Here is a 23,474-nt window from a genome sequence, read left to right as displayed (position 1 = left end):
AATAATAATAATAATAATAAGAAGAAGAAGAATAAATTGGAGAATATAGGTTTGGATTATAAGATAACAGCATGGATAAGAAGATGACTGACAGATATCAAAAAGTGGCATATGGGTGGGGGGAGGGTGAATCTGCAAGATTCAAGGTAACCAGTGGGTTGCCTCAAGTATCAGTCCTTGGTCATTTTCATTCAATTTGTATATTAATTACATTGGGAAGGATTGAGACTTACTAACTTCTGAAAGGGTTATACAGAATATCAGTAGATGGATTTTTTTTTCAGTAGAAGGAAGTTGAGAATGAATGCTGTCAAGAAGTGGGGGGGGGGCTAGATTTTTCTCTCACAGAGTAGTGCACGACTGTAATGGATTGCCATTGGATGTTGTGTGTGCAAGTAGCACGTATGAATTCAAGAACAGGTATGACAGCTGATGCAAATAGCATGGCCTTCCTAGATGAGTTCCTGATTCCCTGCAGATCTCTCTTAATAATAATAATAAGAATTTCTTATAATCTTAGCATTCATAAACAAACATAATAATTCATTTTTTAGGCTATAACCAATTCTACTCATGCCATCTTGGTCTCTATCAGAATAAGGGACTAGAGAACTGGACAGGTGACTGGCTATCAGATAGCTATGGGCAGGTTGTGTATGGGGGCATACTATACCAAAAGAAGAAGGTTAAAGATTACCAGCAGAGTGTTGCAGGGATCTGATTTTCGGCCATTATTGTTTAACTTGTATGGTAATGATATTGGGATAGACTTAACTGGAAGTATCCAGCGATTTGCCAATGATGCAAATCTGGAAAGAACTGTGAAGAGTTAAAGTACAACAGATGTTGCAGCTTTGCAGAAGAATCTCAACAGACTATGTGAGTGATGGGCAGGTGAGTGGAGCTATCATTTCAGTGTTACAAAGTACAAGGTCTTAAAGTTTGGTAGGCAAGGTTGGGATGGAGAGTGCACAAACTGATGAGGAAATTTTGAAGGTGTGAAGAGATGATAGATCTTGGAGTGATGGTGGACAGAGACCTGAAGTTTAGACGTCAAGCTGCTGAAATTGTAAGAATATCACAATGGATTGAGGTTTTCAAAGATTTCAAGGGGATAATGATACAACTCTGGTTCAAGGCATTTTGTGTGCAGTTGTGTTCTTCTGAAACTCCTGCAAGATTGCTGATCTTTTTTACAATTTGAGTTTTTATAACTTAACTGGCTTGATATGGTATTTATCTAAAATAAATCCATTTTGACCCCAATAAATTTCCTTTGAATGAACAATTTAAATTTAGCACAATTACCTCATATGAGTATAATAAATTTAGTTTAATCCTTTATCCAAGTGTAAGCAAACAAAGTTTGCACCTGAAGTATCTTCAGGACTGAGGTAACTTGTGGTAAAGTGGATTAAGCTCTCATCACTTGTCTTAGTATCTCCCATAATGCAAAACACATCTCCTTGCAGACATGTATAATGCTATGCATTAAGGAAAGGGCCGCTACCCAGACTGGCTTCAACCTTTATTGAGGTCTTGTCAGTGGGAGCCAGACCCAGAGGTGGTGATACTAAGGTGAAAGTGAAGTAAAGTGATGGTGAAGTCATATTTACCTATACGAGTTGCCAAAAGGTGTCTCACCTTATTATTAAATTACTCTGGATTAGAGAGAAAGATGTTGGAAATTTTTTTTTTCTACTTGGCTAGACTATAATAAAATTTAGTTTAATTGGTGAAAGCGATCACGTGGTATTGAGTACAGGTTGCAAAATTTGTGAATTTCTCGCTTAAGAAGGGGTATATACAGAACTACAGGTTAGGTAATTATAACAAGCTTCAGAGTGAGCTTACAGCTGTCCCATGGCAGAACACATTTCAGGGGAAAGATGTTAGCAGTGCATGGGATAAAATCAGCAGATATCTGATGAAGGCAATATCAGAATGTATCCCCATGGTCAGGAAGATAAACAAGGTAGGCGTTAGATGGATGAGTAGTATCAAGCTTGATCTGCAAAAAAAAAAAGAAAAGAAAATGTTATGGAGAATTTACAAGGAGAAAGGCAATTAGTACACCCATGAGCAGTACAAGGCTCAAGCTAGGAAGGTTACCAGCATAGTAAGAAAAGCTAAATCAGATTATGAGAAGACCTTAGGAGATCAAGGGTAATCCCAAAGAGTTCTTCCACTATGTAGCAAGTAAAAGGAAGAATGACTTCGGAAGGATAACTTTAGTGGGTATTGAGGTAACCAATTCAGATGTAATAGTAGAGTTACTGAGTGATCAATTTTCAAAAGTCTATCACCCAAGTGAGGATATCTCTGTACCTGTAGCAATAACTAAGGTGAGAATTGAAGTTAATAAATCAGAGGTACTTAGTATATTGCAAAATTTAAATACGAACTCTGCTATAAGTTTAGATGGAATATCAGCTCAGGTGTTGCATGAATTGTCAACGACTCTTACTTGGTTATTTAACTTAAGTTTGAACTCTGGTATGGTCCCTAGGGAGTGGAAGGAAGGCAAAGTAGTTCCTTTGCATAAAGGTGACTCTAAAACTGCGGTAGTTAATTACAGACCAATCACTATCTCGGGAGTGGTGGTAAAAGTATTGGAAAAGTTGATTAAAGACAGAATTCAAGAATGGATGTATCAGAATATGATACTCTAAAGGGGAAAACGTGGTTTTGCTAAAGGTCGATCCTGCCTTAGCAATTTATAACTTTTTATAATAGAACGACATCTGAGTTGGACAAAAGAAATGGCTACACAGTGGTACTTCTGGATTTTGCTAAGGCTTTTGACAGGATACCCCATGGAATACTGTTGCGCAAATTGGAGAAGATGGGAAGATGGATACTAAATTGATGATATGGATAAGAGAATGGCTCAGGAAGAGATACCAGAAAGTGGTGTATGGAGGAGCAGAGTCCAGGATGAAGCAGGTGACCAGTGGTGTGCCTCGGGGCTCTGTGCTTGGGCTGATATTGTTTAATTTGTACATAAATGATACAGGAAATGGCTTAAAGAGAGATATTCAGTTGTTTGCTGATGATGCAAAGTTGAGTAGCGCAATAAAAAATCCAGCTGATATTGGGAGTTTGCAGGATGAATTAAATAAACTGGCAAAATGGCAAAAGGGAATGGATGTCAGTTCAATGTGGAAAATTGTAAAGTTATGCATTTTGGGATTAAAAGATTACCAGCTGTGTACTACATTGATAGAATGATACTCCAAGAGAATGATGAGGCTAGGGACTTGGGGGTTTTGGTGGATAGGGAGATGAAGTTTGGAGGACACACTGCTAAGGTGTCCAAGATTGCACATAGGATTACTTGATTTTGAAGAACACACTAACATCCAGAGATAAAGAGGTTATTATTTCCCTTTATAAGGCGTTGATACTTTCACATTTGGATTACTGTGCTCAAGTCTGGTCACCTGGATTCCTTGGACATGAGGAAGTTGTGGAGAGGGTTCAGAGGGAGGAGAGTGACTAAATTGGTGAGTGATGTAAAAAATGCTCCCTACACTGATAGATTGAGAGCTTGTGGATTGCAGAGGTTGGTTGATAGGCATAGAAGAGGGGATATGATAGAAACATTTAAATTACTGAAAGATTTTTATAAGATTGATGCAAGAGAAATATTTCAGTTGTGTGACAGTGATGGAAGAACAAGAGGTCATCCCTGGAAATTAAGGAAAAGTGTGGTTAACAATGGCATGAAAACAAGGTTTTTCACCTGGAGGGTGGTGAATGAGCGGAATGCATTGCCTGACTCAGTTGTGAGTTCTTCATCTGTAAATGAATTCAAGAAGAGATATTGTTTTGATAGTTTGGGTCTCCCGCGATGAGTCTACTGACTCCATGGAGATATCCATAATAATAATAATAATAAAAAGAGACCACAGGATAGACCAAGAATTTCATATATAAACAACATAACGATGCTAACCACCGCTAAGAGTTATGAAGAGATATGGATGTCACAAGACAGGATGTTATGACATGCTGCTATAACTAACCAATCGTTGGATTGATACACCAGACACGAGAAGAAGAAAAAATGAATGTGAGATTTTGGATCTGTTGAGTGAGTTTGATGATAGAAAAGATCTATATAAGAGGAACAGCTTGCACTGGATTGGATTTTTCATTAGGAGCCTGTAAAAATTGTTAATTGGGTTGGGACCTAAAGCAGGGAAACGATCATCATAGGAAAAATGGTAAGAATGTGTGTATGTGTGTAAGTTCAGCTATGATATGCAATTATGACAATGATATGAATATTATTGAGTATGGTTATGAATCTGGTGAAGGAGTAGAAATTTATGCTTTAGGTTCAAACTTTTGAAATGTGTCTGTGGACAGAAAAGACAGTTCCTCCACTGAACCAAGCTAATTGCAGATGTAGGTATACAAAGAAACCAAGAGGTAACTTGGTATATCTATACACAAATGCCAGAAGCATCAGAAACAAAGGAATAGAGTTCACTGCCTTGGTAAATTTCTTTTCACCTAATATTATTAGCATTAGTGAAACTTAGCTCTCAGAGTCAGATGTAACTGGAATAGAGCATAAAGGGTATAGTATTTTAGGAAGAACAGAAGAAATTAGAAGAATAGCGGGATGAGAACTATACTACTAATGATATCTGATGATTTGTGTCCAATTAGAGGGGTAGAAACTCATAAAAGCAATAATAATGTTCCATGTAGCAGTGAGTTTTAGGTTACCTGGTGTGAAGTGAAGGATAAAAGGATAAAATATATGGTGGGATCTTGCTACAAGACCAAGTGGTTCAGATATTGGATATGATGAAGCATCACCAGTTCACCCTGATGGGTACTAAATGAGTAATCATTATAGATGACTTTCACTCATAAAGTGTAACACCTTGCATTTATTAATATTAAAACTGCAACCCGACTCATTTGTCCAAGCTAAGTCTATTCAAATCTTAATGTGCAGAATTAACATCAGCATTCCTCCTGATAATTCTACCTAACTCTGCATCATCAGCAAACATTTGAAGATCCACAGTTAATCCACATGAAATATCATTAACAAATAAGTTAAACAGTACGAGCTCAAGAACAGAACCCTAAGGCATACCACTGATCACCTTCCTTTTCAGAGAACACTACCCCATTATACACATCTTGCTAGTATCTTTCAGAAAGCCAATCTTCAATCTATATAACCAATCTCTTATCCAATCCCATCTTCTTCAACTTATAGATCAATCTGTCATGTGGTAATCTATCAAATGCCTTTGCAAAGTCCAAGAAAATCATTGTATATGAATCTCTCTTATCTAACACATTCATCACCTTATCATAAAATGTAAATAGATTGCAACAGCAAGATCTGTCCTTCACAAACCCATGCTGACCGTCATAGAGAATCTTTTATCCACCAAACCAATCCTGTATGCTTCAATATGTGTGTAAAGGTTTATTCAGGATGAGATGTGTAGCTGATGGATAGGTATCAGAAAATGGTATAATGTAAATTTATCAGATTTAAGGTGATCAATGCTGTTCCTTAGGAACCATTGTTGCTCAATCTATACATTAATGATACTTGGAAGGACCTGAGATGTTCAGGAGATGTTCAAATGTTTGCTGATGATGCAAAGATATGCATGGCAATCCTAATAATATGCAGCCCTTAGAGAATGATATAAATAAACTTGAAACAATGGGCAAATGATTAATGGCTATAAATTCAACTGTAGTAAGAGTAAAATTTGCACTTTGGCATAATGAGTTTTCCAGAAGCATATTATATTGGTGGGATTTTGTTATAAGAAACTAATGAAACTATGTGTCTGGGAGTTATGGTGGATATGAAACTGAAATTCAAAGGTCACATTGCAAAAACTGCAAACACAACTCAGAGGATAATTGAGATGTTGAAACAAACACTGACCTTTAAGGATAAGAAAATAATTTTGCCTTTAACCTGGACTACTGTGTGCAGATTTGGTCTCTTGGGTTTGGAGGTGATAAAGAAGCTGTGGAAAGGGAGCAAAAAAGAATAACAAAGATGATATCGGGATTACGGAATATAGAGTATGAGGACAGTTTGAGAGTATGTGCACTGCAGACACTGGCAAACAGGAGAAAGACCGGTGATATGATTGAGGTCCATAAACTTCTGAAAGAGTGTTATAGGTTATCAACTGAAAAAATTTTTCATTACATGGAATATCAGGAAAAGACAATGGGAACTAAGTTTACATGCAGTAAAGAAAGTGATGAGAGCTAGATTTTTCTCTCACAGAGTAGCGAGTGGGTGAAAAAATTTGCCTATTGAAGTGTTGAGTGCATCAAGTGTGAGTGAGTTTGAGAGAAGGTATAACATCTGGCATGGGGAAATCTATGCCCCCCCCTCCCCTCTCTCCATTGATAACTTCTTAACTCCCTGCAGGTCTCTGATGCTGATGATGATAATAACAATAATAATAATACAGAGATTCTAGAGAGGGTTCACTAAGTGGGTGTGTGGTCTATGGAATGTGAGATATGAAGACAGATTGAGAGAATGCAACATGCAGAGCCTTGTGAATAAAAGGATTGTGGATACGATTGAGTTATATAAGTTAGTGAGGATTATTACCAGATTAATGTGTGGTATGTATGAAAGTGTTGTTGTGTTGTATGAAAGGAGAGAAGATTAGCACTCCCTTGATAAGGATGGACTGGCCTCTGGACTTAATACATATAAGGTTAAGGCACTGCTGCTTACTTTGCGGCACTTAACCAATTTTTGCCAGCCTGGTTGGCCGAGTGGTTAGCATATCTGCTCTCCAGTCAAAAGGCTGCAGGTTTGAGTCCCGCTGTGGACATGGATGTTTGTGATTGTCTGTGAAAATACTAGTAGTGGTGGTGGTGGCTGGCGGTAGATGGCATTGGTGTAGATGATGAAAGTAGTTGGGTTCATTGGTGTTCAGTAGTTGGTGGACTGAGTGATGGAGATGAAGTGTTGTGGAGTAGGTGCCCTCCCTCGATAAATATTTGGATGAATACCTGGAGGTGTCATGTAATAATAATAATTAATGTACAGGAGATTCATCATAGGATGGAGGGAGATAAGATAGAACAAGAGGCCATTGTTTGAAGCTGTATAAGGAGGGTGTGAGCAAGGTAGTGAGAAGCAGATTCTTTTCTGATTCTTTACTGCAAAAAAGGTCATTGAACCATTGAATATGGTTCAATGGCTATATTATTATTATTATTATTATGTGACACCTCCAGGGAGTCCAAAGACTCATCGAGGGAGGGAACCTGCTCTACAACTCTCTGCCTCCACAAACTACAACGAACTGCACTTACTATCATCTAAACCAATGCCATCTACTGCCCACCACTAGTATTTTCACGTACAATCACAAAAATTCATGCCCATGGCCGGATTCGAACCCACAGCCTTTTGGCTGGAGAGCGGATATGCTAACCACTTGGCCAACTAGGCTGGCAATCTATGATAATTGATTCCTATTTTCCCATCTAGAAAATGTTCAAATTGACTTTTAATTTTTATTTTCCTGTTGATTTTCCTACTGAAAACTTGACTGTGATCACTTTTTATATCTATATGCTCATTTATCTTGGATTAGTCTTGAGGATACTGTATCAGTCAACAACATTGTAATCATATACTTTATACTGGAAGAACATAGAGGTTATCAATGACTAGTCTGAAAATCATTTTATATCCTGCAGTTTAAGTTTCTAACACAAAAACTAGTTTTTGGAAGTTTTTCCACTTGGTTTTGCTATAGTATAACCGAGTGGAAAATACTATACTACTATTATACTATAGTATAACTAACTATTATTATACTATAGTATAACCAAGTGGAAAAACTTCCAACAATGATCTCTAATCCAGAATATTTTAATAAAAAGGTGTGAATCCTTTTGGCTACTTGTATATGGGAATATGACTTCTGCATTACTTCAACCTTAGTATCACCTCTGGGTCTGGCTCCCATTGATGAGACCTCAATATAAAGGTCAAAACCAGTCTGGGTAGTGACCCTTCCCATAATGCATAGTATTATACATGTCTGTAAGGAGATGTGCTTTGCATTATGGGATACTAAGGCAAGTGATGTTAAGTCATCAGCCTCTATATTCGAGTTGCCCTGCCCTGAAAATACTTCAGGCACAAACTTTGTTTGCTTACACTTGTAAAAAGGATTAAACCAAGAATATAATTTCTTGGCATCTTTAATTAAAGAACTAGTTTTATCAAGTCAAAAAAAAAGAACACTGGATTTTTTATTTTGGTATTTGAAAATGTTTGAAATGTTATTTTTTTGTTTTCAAATTTTGAGCAGAGAAAATGCCCTGATTATGCTTTATTCGAGTAGATCACATTTTTCTTTGAAAATGTAAGCAATTCTAAGTTAAAATACTCATTATTTATATATAAAACAGTTTCATAAATTAATTTTCAAATTACATGCTTTCAATTACATTTTACTTCATTTATGTCACACTGTCCTGACACAACAAAAACATACTTATATCCTCTGCATCACATGGGAATGTTACATTCTCTCCTTCTCTAACCATCTCTGTCAAGGATTTTGATAGGAGTTTAGGTTCATTAGTGGATGGTATTTCTTCAGTAAAATCTTCAGTTAAATCTTGTGTTGTTTGGCCTGGAAATAAAAAAATACATAAAGTGAAACATAATTAGCATTGTACCTCTTGAAAGATTAACTATTAAATCAACTTTAAATATATATGTATGCATATATATATATATATATATATATATATATATATATATATATATTAATATCCCGAAAGAGGAAGGCCACTAGTGATGTTCCGCAGGGGTTAGTTTTTGGGACCATTGTTCAATTTGTATAATAATGTTATAAGTTTATTTTTCACTTGGTTAGACTATAATAAATTTAGTTTAATCCTTTATCCAAGTGTAAGCAAACAAAGTTTGCGCCTGAAAATATCTTCAGAACTGGGGGTAAGGGAGTACAACACTGGGCAACTCGTAGCAGAGGTGGACCAAGTTAACATCACTCCTATCTCAGTATCTCCCATAATGCAAAACACGTCTCCTTGCGGATATGTGTAAGCAAACAAAGTTTGCGCCTGAAAATATCTTCAGAACTGGGGGTAAGGGAGTACAACACTGGGCAACTCGTAGCAAAGGTGGACCAAGTTAACATCGCTCCTATCTCAGTATCTCCCATAATGCAAAACACGTCTCCTTGCGGATATGTATAGTGTTATGCATTAAGGGAAAGGCCACTAGCCAGACTAGTTTCGACCTTTATTGAGGTCTCTTCAGTGGGAGCCAATCCCAGAAGTGGAGATACCAGGCAGAAGCAATGGCGAGGTCATCTTTACTTATAGGAGTTGCCAAAAGGTGTGCCACTTTTTTATTAAATTACTCTGGATTTAGAGAAAGATGTTAAAAGTTTATTTTTCACTTGGTTAGACTATAATAAATTTAGTTTAATCCTTCATCCAAGTATGAGCAAACAAAGTTTGTGCCTGAAAATATCTTCAGAACTGGGGTAAGGTAGTACAACACTGGGCAACTCGTACCAAAGGTGGACCAGGCAGAAGCAATGGCGAGGTCATCTTTACTTTGCTACGAGTTTTCATATCCATATCCTAAAATTCTTGAGGTAAGGTAAGGATTACACTATCCATATCCTAAAAGATAATGGCAAGAACTTTCCCTGCTGACTGTTTGGTTCGAAACTTCTTTGGCCATGGAGAACCTTTGTGTCTTCACTCCATTGACTGTTGTTTGTTCTCTTGGTCATAGTGATGAAGCCATGTTTCATCAACGGTTAGAATATGAGCTAAAAAATTTCACGAGGATGAAATCCCTTTATGAAATGTTCTTTTAACATCTCAACTATACTTGCCTCAGTGGATATCATTCACTGCAACCAGTATGCCTCGCCAAAAAATCGCTTTCCGAACGAAGTAGGATAAATAGTAGTTATAAATAGTAGGATAATAAAAAAATATATACATCTCAAAATAATCCAAAACAAACCAAAAAAAAAATTGCACACATATTTTCGCCCTCACACGCCTTATAATTCATTTTTCGGTGAACTGTATTTTCGATGAATTGTGATTTTTCGATGAATTGTTGTTTTTCGATCAATTGCATTCTGATGAATTGTCTTTTCGATTAACTGCTCATCGGTGAATTGCTTTTTCGAGTTTAATTGGTGATGATATGCAGCTATTTGCAGATGATGCAAAATTGGGGAGAGTAATGCAAAGTCAAGCACATGTTATGGTCTTACTGGAGGACTTGAATAGATGGTATCCGGAGAGTTCATCGAAAAACAGTTTACCGAAAGACAATTCATCGAAGGCAATTCATCGAACAACAATTAATCGAAAAAGCAATTCACCGAATAAACAATAAATCGAAAATCAGTTTATCGAACAACAATTAATCGAAAAAGCAATTCATCGAAAGACAATTCCCCAAAAAAGCAATTCACCGATGAGCAGTTAATCGAAAAGACAATTCATCGAAATGCAATTGATCGAAAAACAACAATTCATCGAAAAATCACAATTCATCAAAAATACAGTTCACTGAAAAATGAATTATAAGGCATGTGAGGGTGAAGATATGTGTGCAATTTTTTTTTTTTTTTGGTTTGTTTTGAGATGTATATATTTTTTTATTATCCTACTATTTATAACTACTATTTATCCTACTTCATTCGGAAAGCGATTTTTTGGCGAGGCATACTGGTTGCAGTGAATGATATCCACTGAGGCAAGTATAGTTGAGATGTTAAAAGAACATTTCATAAAGGGATTTCATCCTCGTGAAATTTTTTAGCTCATATTCTAACCGTTGATGAAACATGGCTTCGTCACTATGACCCAGAGAACAAACAAACAACAGTCAATGGAGTGGAGACACCAAGGTTCTCCATGGCCAAAGAAGTTTCGAACCAAACAGTCAGCAGGGAAAGTTCTTGCCATTGTCTTTTAGGATATGGATGGTGTAATCCTTACCTTACCTCAAGAAAGGCGAAACTGTTACAGCAGCTCTGAAGGAAGTACTGAACGAAAATCGGTTCGAGAAACTAAGCAGAAGCGTGTTGCTTTTGCAGGACAATGCAGGACAAATTGTACAGCTCATTTAATGAAACTGCTGAAAAGGACTTCAGCATCCTACATTTATCAAGGATGTCAAGTGCCTTTATCAGGGTGTTTAACCTGAAGGTGAGTTAGCCTGTCTCATACAAGGATGGAAGGTTTTTCCTCTCTGAAACTTGGTTTTTTCTTGCCAAAAAACAAGCGAACCGAATTGGAAAAACACGCAGGGATTTAAGGCCAGTTGCTTCTTCCTTAATTCAAAACAACTCAACCCAATTCCAATTTCCTTTAGCACTGTGTATTCTAAACTGTGATCCTTCAAAAGTGAAGGATCACATTTGAAGGATGCCAGTGTGACCACTGGCATCCTTCAAAAGTCGAATAAGACTTCCAACCGCTGCTCATCTAAATATAACACCAGATGAGTATGCTTCTAAAAGGTTTACAGGTTTGTTTTTTAAGACTCTTTATTCATCATTCCTTATTTTATTATTTTCCTTTCCTAGAGAATATTTTAACCTTTTATTTATTTTTTAACAAACTGCACTGATCACTTCCTCAAAACCCAGAAATATACCCACACATATACTCTTCAGTATTCTTAGCCTATTCCTCCCCTTATTAACTGCAATTACTTGCTTTCGAGGTTATTCGGGAGATAAGTGCATGTGGCACTCCTGTCGTTGAGGAATAACAGAAACAGGAGTAAATAAGTGAAACGTGATTGAAAAATCTTCACGAATGAATTTTTTTCAAGTTTTCCAATATTTTTACTCTGAATTTCTGTATATTTATTATTATATTGTGAAAAATATTTACATCAAAGAATCAATTTATTATTATTAGTAGTAGTTGTAATATTAATGATTAATACTATTTTCCCTCATCCTCTTCAATATAATGATTGTTGGTATAGCAATGCTGCTTTACTAAGGAATAATTACAGAACAATATCGATTCTTATTATTTTTCTTGTCCGATTTGCCTATTTCCAGGAGGAAAAGCCTAGTCATCTCAGTATTAGACCTACTAACTTACGTTCAGTAAATTTATTTATTTATTACATTTATTAATGAAAAATTTTTATTTGGATTCCGTATTTGAAACTTTTACAAAAAAATGTCGAACTCTTCCAGTTTTCAGTTCAGCTATATTCGGGGCTACAAAGAATAGTGTCGAAATTATGTATACAATAACTCGCAGACTTAGCAGAATTCGCAAAAATTTTCAGAACATGAAGCTGAATGCACAGTTCAGTTTCAGTTCGTAATGGATCACTTGTATCATGACATTTCCGTGAAGAAGTTCCTAAACGATATTAGCAATTTCGCTCTGGCTGGATGAAATTTAATCAAATTTTTAATTTCAATCGACTAGACTTATTGTGACAAAATTTGGTAAAACAAATTTCTTAGCCTATTCCTTCCCTTATTAACTGCAATTACATGTTTCCAAGGTTATTTGGGAGATAAGTGCATATGGTACTCCTGTCTTCTCTACAGATAAATCGCTAACTGTATACAATGAAGCAGGATGTACACTTACATTAAATGCTCTAAAATGCAAGAAAATAATTATTATGTTTCAATGACCACTTAAATATGTTGTCTGTATCATGAGTGACGTTCCGCATTGTTAATGAAGATTTTTAAAAAATACTTTTCAAGAAAAATTACTTTTCGATGAATTGTTTTTTCGATGAATTGCATTTTCGACGAATTGCCATTCGTTAAATTGTCGTTCGGCGAATTGCTTTTTCGATGAATTGTTTTTTCGATGAATTGCATTTTCGACGAATTGCCATTCGTTAAATTGTCGTTCGGCGAATTGCTTTTTCGATGAATTGCATTCGATGAATTGTCTTTCGATTAACTGTTTTTCGATGAATTTGCCTGTAACGAATAGACTGCATGAATGGGCAGGTAAGTGGAACAGTCAGTGTAATGATGAAAAGTGTAAGGTTTTGAAATTTTTAAGCAGCGATGAGATACAAATTATAAATTTGGTGGAGAAACTTTAAGGGAGGTAGAGGAGATGAGAAATCTGGGAGTGGTAGTGGACAATGACCTGAAATTTGATGGCCACATTACACAAGCTGTGAAGTTGTGACATCAGATAATGGCAATGATGCAGAGTACCTGGAAGAGGTTGGCATGAGAAAGACCCAGAGGAAGACCAAGATATAGGTGGATTGATACAGTAAAAATTGCCTTAGAAGACAAAAATATAAGATCTGATAGACAGATAACAGACTGATTTGAAGGAAAATTGTTGATAGGAAGTTAGTAATGATGTAAGTTCTTCATGCAGTACTATCATAATATCCTGTACACCCCTTGAGGGTACATGTCAGGAATTTGATGATGATGGCATTGTATAAGGCCTTCATCAGGCCTCATATGGATTATTGTGCACAGATTTGGTCACTGGGTTTTTGTGTTGATCAGGATATGGTCTAGAGAAGATTCACAAAGGTGGGCAGTGGTCTTTGGAATGTGAAGTACGAAGAAGATTGAAAGAATGTAAATTGCAAAGCCTTGTGAATAGGAGGAGGATGGGGGGGTATGACTGAGACATATAAGTCGGTCAGGGGTTGTTACCAGGTTAACGAGAAGGGACAGAACTAGAGGTCATCCCTGGAAACTGTATAAGGAGGGTGTGAGCAAAGGAGTGAGGAGAATGTTCTTTGCATGGAGAGTGGTTGATGAGTGGAATGCATTGCCTGAGTGCATTGCGAATGGAGACACACTGAATCATTTAAAGGCACAGTTGGATGAGCTTTGAGTGTGATGGTGTGTACCTCCCACGATGAGTCTCTGACTCAATGGAAGTCATATGTTAATATTAATGATAAGCAGTATCAAGTAGAGTGCTGTGGACAAACATTGAGGATGGGGAACATAACATTTAGCTTTCTTTACAGAGCAAGATTTATTATCATGCTCCTTATTACCAAATTGGCACAGGTGGTTGAGCCATGAAAAGCAGTTTAGGGATGCCCATATTTCTGGCATTTAAATCATCTCGGGAGATTAGGGATGTACAGTCTAGCAGGACAATTGAGATAACCTGATTTTAAAGATGCTGGTGGTTTGGGTATATAGAAAGTCAGGATGATGCTCCTGGGTGGAATCAGGTGATCGTTCCTATGCATCAAAATGTGCTTCATGCCTTGAAAACTGTATCTTTAAGCTCTGAACATATCTCCACATCTGGAACATCAAGGAAATCTCATTATGATATCACTCCTCTTGAAGAGTTTAGTGTTTTATGAGATGTTACCGTAATTATTATTCCACCCATTGACGTGGCTCTGAGTAATTTTTCTCAGTGTTCATAATATGATGTTTCCACAAGAATACAAGAGAATGTGGTTTTTTAAATGTTTCGGAAAATCCTACCAGCTCTAAACCCTTTTGAATAAAGAAGAGTGACATTTTCCTTATTGGCTTTTACCCATTGCATGGATAATGAGGAAAAACTGGTATATTTATACTGGTGTCACATCTTTTGTTTTTTACTTCTGTTATCAACTGATGTATCTACTGCATCATTACTTGATTGAGGCCTTGCAAGGCCACTGAAAAATTCCAGCAGAAAAGAAATTCAGTCAGCAGCTATATTTTTACAGTTAACACCAGCAATTATCAAACAACTAATGGATGGGATCATTCTTATTAAACTCCATATGTACACAGAAGTTTTATATCATTCTAAAAACACTATGGTTTCCCAAAGAGTAAGAGAATAACATCTTTCTTGGGGGATTTTAATAACAATAATAATAATCCTTGGTGCTTTAGGTCCATTACCTGCAAGTGTCCTTGGTTTCCATAACCATAATATTTTGGATAAGGGTTGTTAGCCTTATGCCTAAATACATTTTTGTGTGCAGACTGCATGTAGTCTCCTGGTTGTATGATGAAAAACCTGAGATAAAGAGAAAATATCCTTTCACTTCCATATGAGACTAGTTAAATCACATTTAAGTGAAAGGCCCTGATAAAAGCTCTTCATATCCTAAATAGAATTAGAATCCAGATCTTAAAATCAAAGCACATCTTTCATACTAACTGAGCTATGGAGCCTCTCTTGGAGGATTTTACAGACCTACAAATGCCAAATAATAACAAACAAGCTATACCATATGAGACTAGTTAAATCACATTTAAGTGAAAGGTTCTGATAAAAGCTCTTCATATTCTAAATAGAATTAGAATTCAGATCTTAAAATCAAAGCACATCTTTCATACTGACAGAGCTATGGAGCTTCTCTTGGAGGATTTTACAGACCTATAAATGCTAAATAATAGTAAACAAGCTATACAGACCAAATGATTTAGTTCCTACACTCATTAAGCACCCAAAAGGCCACATGGATAAAATATATTAAAAATATAAGCTTCGTATCCATGTCATTACAATAATAATATCCAAATGTTATATTAACATTTGGATATTATTATTGTATCTAGTTCAGTGGTTAAGGCACTTGTATAGAATGTGAAAGCAAATTAAAATAGTCCATAACAAGGTACGTATTCTGTTCAGATTAAAAACACATTACAAAATCGTGAGGAAGAAAATAGGAATGGAATTTTAAATAAAATGCATAGAATTAGAACAAGGAAGCATTTCTGGGATTGCTTCCTTGTTCTGGTTAGTTCCTATTGGCAAAAACGTTATTTGTATTAGTATTACTGGTATTGGAGAAGTGGCTGACAGAAGATGATATAGTTACTTAGTATGTGAAGGCTATATTAATTTCAAGGTAGATAGAGCAAACAGGATGGTGGTGGTGGGGGTATTACTGATTATTATTATTGTTATTATTATTATAGGTGGCTGTGATCAGTCTAGAAGTAAGTCAACAAATGTTGAAGCTCTCATTAAAAATAAGTTGTTATGGTGATGTATGCTGATTGGAGCCTCCATAGCTGAGTCAGTGAAGATAAGCCCTTTGGTTAGAAAGACCTGGGATTGATTCCTGTCAGTGAGGAACTGACAGGTTACTATTGCTATGTTTCAATAGGGCAGTGTTTTGCTAATCTAGCCTTCTTTTTGTACAATACTAAAACTTAGATATTTTACTTAATATTAGATGCTTGTTATACAAATATTTAAATTGATAGGTGTTTTCTTCCTTTTTCCAACAAATTTATTGGTTGCTCCTTAATCAGCATGTATTCTATTCCCTCAGCCACACTGCTAGTGGGGGAGGGTAGCTATATGTCACCATACCAGGGAGGTGATTATAAGCAAGGTGGTTTCCATTGCCTTCCTTGCCACGGTATATTTTATGACTGTAGCTGTATGTGTTCACTGGACTCGTTTGCCTGTTTTGAGGGGTGAAAAACCCAAGTTACTGGGAGAAAAAACCCTCCACCTCCATATGAAAACAGTTAACTCACCTTTAGTAAGAAGAGACCTTTCTTCTGACTAAAGGTGAGTTAACTGTTTTCATATGGAGGTGGAGGGTTTTTTCTCCTGGTAACTTGGGTTTTTCACCCCTCAAAACAGGCAAACGAGTCCAGTGAACACATACAGCTACAGTCATAAAATATACCGTGGCAAGGAAGGCAATGGAAACCACCTTGCTTATAATCACCTCCCTAGTATGGTGACATATAGCTACCCTCCCCCACCAGCGGTGTGGCTGAGGGAATAGAATACATGGTGATTAAGGAGCAACCAATAAATTTGTTGGAAAAAGGAAGAACACACCTATCAATTTAAATATTTGTGTAACAAGCATCTAATATTAAGTAAAATATCTAAGTTTTAGTATTGTACAAAAAGAAGGCTAGATTAGCGAAACACTGCCCTATTGAAACACAGCAATAGTAAGCTGTATTCCATGAGTAAAGAAGAGGACACAATTTGGAGTAAAGTGCATGACAAACAACATTAAAAGGAACTGCATGTGAAAAAGAGGCTATGGAAGAGAAGTAAGAAGACAGGTGAAGAAAAGATGCATGAAGAATATAAGACACAGGCCAGGAGAGTCACTAGTATGGTAAGGAAGGTGAAACTGGAATATGAGAAAAATTTGGCCCTAAGATACAAAGAAAATCCTAGGGAATTTTTTAGCTATGTGGACAGTAGGAGGAGAAATGAATGTGGAAGAATGACACTGTGGGATAAAAATGGGAAGAGAGTGACTGATGCAGAGGACATAGCGGAATTGTTCAATGAACACTTTATTGGAGTATTTCATCCTGGAGGAGTAAATACTATAGGGATAGTGCAGGTTTGAGGTGCAGCAGGAAAGTGTGTGTTCCTATTGAGTACTCCGGATGTCAGTGAAGCTGTGGGACTGGATGGTATTTCACCACGCGTTTTGAGAGAATGCGCTAAAGAACTGACAGCTCCATTGACCTGGCTTTAGAATAAAAGTCTGGCTATGGTAAAGGTGCCTAGGGAATGGAAGGAAGGTAAGATAGTGCCATTGCATAATGGTGGTAGCAGACTGGAAGTGGCTTATTATAGGCCATTTTGTGTGCCATCAGTAGTTGTTAAGATCTTCGAGAAATTATGGAGAATGTTAAGAAAATGCAGAAATAACATGGTAATGTTATTTCTGCAATGTTATCACAATGGTAATGTTATCTGTGAGAGTCAACATGGATTTGTCAAAGGGCACTCTTGTTTCAGTAATATGCTAGCCCTATTTTATAATAAAGTTACAAGAGCAGTAGAGGAGGGAAAGGCATATACTGCCATTTTCTTGGACAGCAAAGGCATTTGACAGGGTTCCACATGATAAGCTAATACTTAAGTTGCAGCACATGGGTCTGGATATCAGGCTGGCCAACTAGATTCAGGATTGGCTGTCCGATAGGTATCAGAGAGTTATGTATGGTGGGTCGGTTTCAACGAGGCTGAGGGTTACAAGGGGGGTCTCACATTGCTCAGTACTGGGACCTATATTGTTTAACCTTTATATCAATGACATTGTCAGTAGATTGCAAGGAGATATTCAGTTGTTTGCGGATGATGCGAAGCTGGGAAGGATTATTAGTAATAGTGCAGATGTGGTAGCACTGCAAAAGAATTTGAATAAGCTGATAGATGGGCAAATGAATGGGGATGTCAATTTAATCCAGCAAAATGTTCTTGAGGTATGGGAAACATCGATGGGATACTGCATACTCTATGTGAGGAGCTATACTGGAAGAAGTAGAGGAGACAAGAGATCTGGGGTTGATGATTGATAGAAACCTGAAATTTAGGGGACATATTGCAAAGGTAGTGAAGGTAACACAGAAGATTGTTGCAATAATGAGAAGGACACTGACCCACAGAGATAAAAGAGTTATCATTCCATTGTATAAGACTCTGATCAGACCACATTTAGACTATTGTTCTCAGATTTGGTCTGCCGAATTTGAAAGGGATAAATTGACTGTGGAATGGGTACAGAGGTGGATAACAAAGATGGTTTCAGGACTGTACAATATGAGTTACGAGGATCGAGTGAGGGAATGTGGACTGCAGAGTTTGGTGGATAGAAGAAGGATTGAATGATATGATTGAGACTTTTAAACTGTTGAGAGGCAGTTACAGGGTAGACATTGGAGAGTTCTTTCACTTGGTGGAACAGTGGGAAGGAGTGATGAACAAGGGTCCAACCCTGGAAGTTACGAAAGGAAACTGTGAGCAAGAGGGTGATGAGTAGTTTCTTTGCATAGAGGGTGGTTGAACCATGGAATGCATTGCCTGATAGAATGGTGAGACCGAGAATGGTCAATGAGTTTAAGGAGTGGTATAATAGACTTTGTCTTTCTTAGGCAGGACCTCCCGCGATGAGTCTTTTGATTCCATGGAGGCCTGAATAATAATAATAATTGTTTCAATATGAGCATGATCCTCCAGCTGACTGCTAAACAGTCCATAGATCACCTGAGACAGCCAAGGTCATTAAGCACAAGATCCTGTAACAGGTGGAATGAGCCATTAAATGACAAAGGGAACGAGCCAAGCTGCTCTGGCTATGGGCAACAAACACACCACCAGTAAAGAGGATACTGGAAACATGGAAAGCAAAGGGAGTAGCTAAACACACTGAAAGACATGGTCCACAATGCAGTGAGAAAATGAACAAAAAAAACAGTCACCAAGCAAGAGCAGCAATACACATCAAGGTAAGTCCCTTCCTGATCCTATGATTATTGACAACTTAGATTCATTCAAACTCATGGTTAATACCTACATGGAATAAATTTTAAAAAAATTCCAGGAGTACGATCATTACATACACTACAATAATGCATTGTGGAAGAAGTGCATGGAACAATGTAGGACATACAAATAAAACTAAGGTAGCAATAAAAGCGCAGGAAAACCTCAAGCATGAAAATGAAAAACTACAAAAAGAGGTAAACACTGTTAAGTATCAAATTAAATATATAATGAATGCAAAAAGAACAAAAAAAAAGAACTGCAAATATAGGGAATACTAAAAGAAAAGACAAAAGATTTAACCTTTATAGTGCAATCAACTGGCACAACCATCACATTTCAGTCACAACAACAGATGGGATATCCAAGGATATCAGGATTGAGGAGAACAAAAACATAGACTGCCAGTGATCATCACTTGTTTTACCAGCAATAGTCTGAGAGAATGCATTCTAGCAGCACAAGAAAGCAAAGCCAACAACATCGATCCTAAATGACAAGCAAACCCCAACTCCAATCTACATATTTGAACAATGGACTCATTACTTCAAAAATGTTCTATTTCAGGCAAGGAACACAAAAACAGAAAAAAACTACAAGTTTCTGTTATTATTATTATTATTATTATTCAGGCCTCCATGGAGTCAAAAGACTCATCATGGGAGGTCCTTCCTAAGAAACACAAAGCCCATCAAGACTCATCGAGGGGAGGTCCCCCCCCCTAAGAAATACAAAGTCTATCCTACCACTCCTTAAACTCATTGAGCATTCTTGCTCTCACCACTCCATCAGGCAATGCATTCCATGGTTCAACCACCCTCCATGCAAAGAAACCACTCCTCACCCTCTTGCTCACAGTTTCCTTTCGTAACTTCCAGGGATGGTCTCTTGTCATCACTCCTTCCCGCTGTTCAACCAAGTGAAAAAACTACCCAGTGTCAACCCTGTAACCATCTCTCAACAGTTTAAAAGTCTCAATCATATCACCTCTCCTTCTTTTATCCACCAAACTCTGCAGTCCACATTCCCTCAGCCGATCCATATAACTATCATCAGTGGCGCACTCAGGATTTAATCTAGGAGGGGGCCGAGCACTCAGGATTTAACCTTGGGGGGGGGGCCGAGTTGAGTACACGTTTTGTGAATACACACTACACATCGCATACGACCTATAACTGAGCATCTGCAGTGATCGCTAATTCATAAGTAGCGCACAACATAAATAAAAAAAATGAATTTTAATTAGGAAAAGATTTTTGGAAATTTTTCTAGTGTTTTTCCCTTTTAGTTGGGGGGGGGGGGTGCCCGGGCCCCTTGGCCCCCCCTCTGGGTGCACCAATGACTATCATTGTACAGTCCTGAAACCATCTTTGTTATCCATCTTTGTACCCTTTCCACATTTAATTAATCCCCTTCAAATCCTGGGGACCAAATCTGAGAACAATAGTCCAAGTGTGGTCTGATCAGGGTCTTATACAACGGAATGATAAATGTTTTATCTCTGGTCATTGTCCATCTCATTATTGCAGCAATCCTCTGTGTTACCTTCACCACCTTTGCAATATGTCCCCTAAATTTCAGGTTTCTATCAATCATCAATCCCAGATCTCGTCTTCCCTACTTCCTCCAGTATATCTCCTCCCATAGAGTATGCAGTGTCCCATCAATGTTTCCCAAACCTCAAGACCTTACATTTTGCTGAATTAAACCGAACCCCCATTCATTTGCCCATCTATCTAGCTTATTCAAATCCTCTTACAGGACTGTCGCATCTGCATTATTACTAATAATCCTTCCCAGCTTCGCATCATCTGCAAACAAATGAATATTCCCTTACAATCCACTAACAATGTCATTGATATAAAGGTTAAACAATATAGGTCCCAGTACTGAGCCCTGTGGGACCCCACTTGTAACCCTCTGCCTCCTTGAAACTGCCCCATCATACACAACTCTCTGATACCTATTGGACAGCCAATGCTGAATCTAGTTGACTAATCTGACATCCAGACCCATGTGCTACAACTTAAACATCAGCTTATCATGTGGCACCCTGTCAAATGCCTTTGCTAAGTCTAAGAAAATGGCAGTATATGCCTTTCCCTCATCTAATGCTCTTGGAACTTTATCATAAAAGGCTAGCATATTGCTAAAACAAGAGCGCCCTTTCAGAAATTCGCATTCCATTCACATTTATGAGACAAAATAATAATACTCAACTTACATAATTTCACGTGAATCCAAACAAAATGATCTACAAATATAGCGCATTAATTCTTCTCATCCTCAAGAACAAGCTTTAAAATTATTTCTAAAAGTTATAGATGATAATTTTAAATCATGGGAAGTATTTCAGAAAATGCAAATTTAAAAGTTTCTACTCTTTGCATAAGTGGGCAGATAACACTTCCGCAAATTCCAAATTTATCATCATACGCACTAACATAAGAAGCATAAAGAAATACTGATTTATAATGATAACACTGTGTAACAACACCTTGACAAACGTTGATGTGGTATAAATGACACAGAAGCTTCTGCATACAATATTTACTAATATTTAATAATTAACAGTCCTACACCTTATGTAGGACTGTACTTATCAAGGAAAAATACAGCATAATGGAAAAACTTAAGAAGTTGCCAAACAATATCGCTTTAAAAGCTGAATACAAAAGAAAACGAAATCTCCTAACAACACAGATTAGAATGGTAAAAAGAAACTATTATAGCAACAAATTAACAACAGCTCAGAATGACATAAAGGAAACCGGGCACTTGATTAATGAAATGCTGGATAATATACTCAGAACCACTGCCTTAGAAACAATAAAACACAGCTTTGCCTGCGACCCCTAATACCCCAAACTGTTGGCAAACAACTTTAATCAGCACTTCGTGAACTCTGTCCAAAAACTACAAGAAAAAACCTTTCCTCACACAAACGAACATTCTCCACTAAGTCCACGAGCAACCCAGTCGATGTGATTCCCCACAGTAACAAAAGAAGAACTATCACTGGCAATTCAACAAAATAACCCTAACAAAAGACTGGGGATAGACGGAATCAGACCAAAAGACATAAAGAAGCAATCAACCAACGTATGTCCAGTTATACAATAACTGCTAAATAAAATCTTCGAAACAGGACACATACCTGAAACACTAAAGACTGCATGGAGCGCATCGTGCATCACAAACTCTCCACATACGTTGAAAAATTTCAAATCATACCCAAAACACAATATGGCTTTCAAAAAAATAAGGGAACAGCAACACTCCTGGAAGATTTCACAGACCTAATAAATGCTGCATTGGATAAAAACAGAATAACATTAGTGGTATTCATTGACCTAACACAGAAAACCTTGTTAAAGAAACTAACACATATCGGAATCAGAGGGCGTTTGCTCCAGTGGTTTAAAACATACGTGGAACACAGGAAGCACATCACACGTACAGGATCAGCATACAGCAAAGAGGTACCAGTACCCTGTGGAGTACTGCAAGGAGCTGTCCTATTTCCCATTCTATTTAACATTTACACACACGACATAAGCCACCTTCCCCTAAAAAGTAAAATCTTCCAGTGCGTAAACGACACGGCCCTAGTATCCATTCAAAACAACGCAAATATGCAACAAGACATCAATCAAATCACTAACTGGTTAACCTAAAACGGCATATATATAAACCCTGGAAAAACAAAGCTAATGATATTCAAAAACCACCAAACCCTGCCCATGGAAACTAAATATCTCACTATCCGACATTCATCCTCTTATACACAAAGCGCAGAACCTTAAACCACAACCATCACACAGGTGAAAACAATACCCTATCTCGGACTTCACTTCGATGCTGATCAAAGTTGGAATAGCCATACAAACTACTTACATACCAAGCTTAGGATCATAGCAAGCAAACTATACAGATTAAAAGACATTGCCCCAACCCACATAAAAATACTAATCTAAAGCATTATGTGAAAACATTTTAAGATATGCAATCACATCATACGCATTCTGAGCAGACTACAGACTTAACAGGTTACAATGGTTGCAAGATAAAATGGTAAAACTGATATTCTGGGAAGAACCCACACTTATGCAGGAAGCACGGACACAACACAAAATATTTAAGGTGAAACACTTATGCCA

General features: G+C 37.2%; 1 protein-coding gene and 1 non-coding gene across 2 annotated transcripts in view; one reads left to right on the top strand and one right to left on the bottom strand.

The window, feature by feature from the left end:
- LOC150102774 (opioid-binding protein/cell adhesion molecule homolog) overlaps positions 1-23,474 on the bottom strand; it is a 230,752-nt gene that overhangs the window by 90,419 nt on the left and 116,859 nt on the right. The window contains exon 2 of the mRNA XM_090398737.1: positions 8,541-8,681. Coding sequence (XP_090254863.1) covers positions 8,541-8,681 — 141 coding nt within the window. The remainder of the gene's footprint in view (positions 1-8,540; positions 8,682-23,474) is intronic.
- Positions 6,663-6,780, top strand: LOC150102775 (U6atac minor spliceosomal RNA). The gene has a single exon (XR_016548971.1). It is a non-coding gene; the product is annotated as a U6atac minor spliceosomal RNA (small nuclear RNA).

This window comes from Typopeltis vanoorti, chromosome 10 (genome assembly GCF_054136105.1).
Source record: "Typopeltis vanoorti isolate ZY-2024b chromosome 10, IOZ_Tvanoo_1.0, whole genome shotgun sequence".
Taxonomy (NCBI): Eukaryota; Metazoa; Arthropoda; class Arachnida; order Uropygi; family Thelyphonidae; genus Typopeltis; species Typopeltis vanoorti.
Note: the sequence above shows the minus strand (reverse complement) of the source record. Positions and strands in the feature narration are given on the sequence as shown.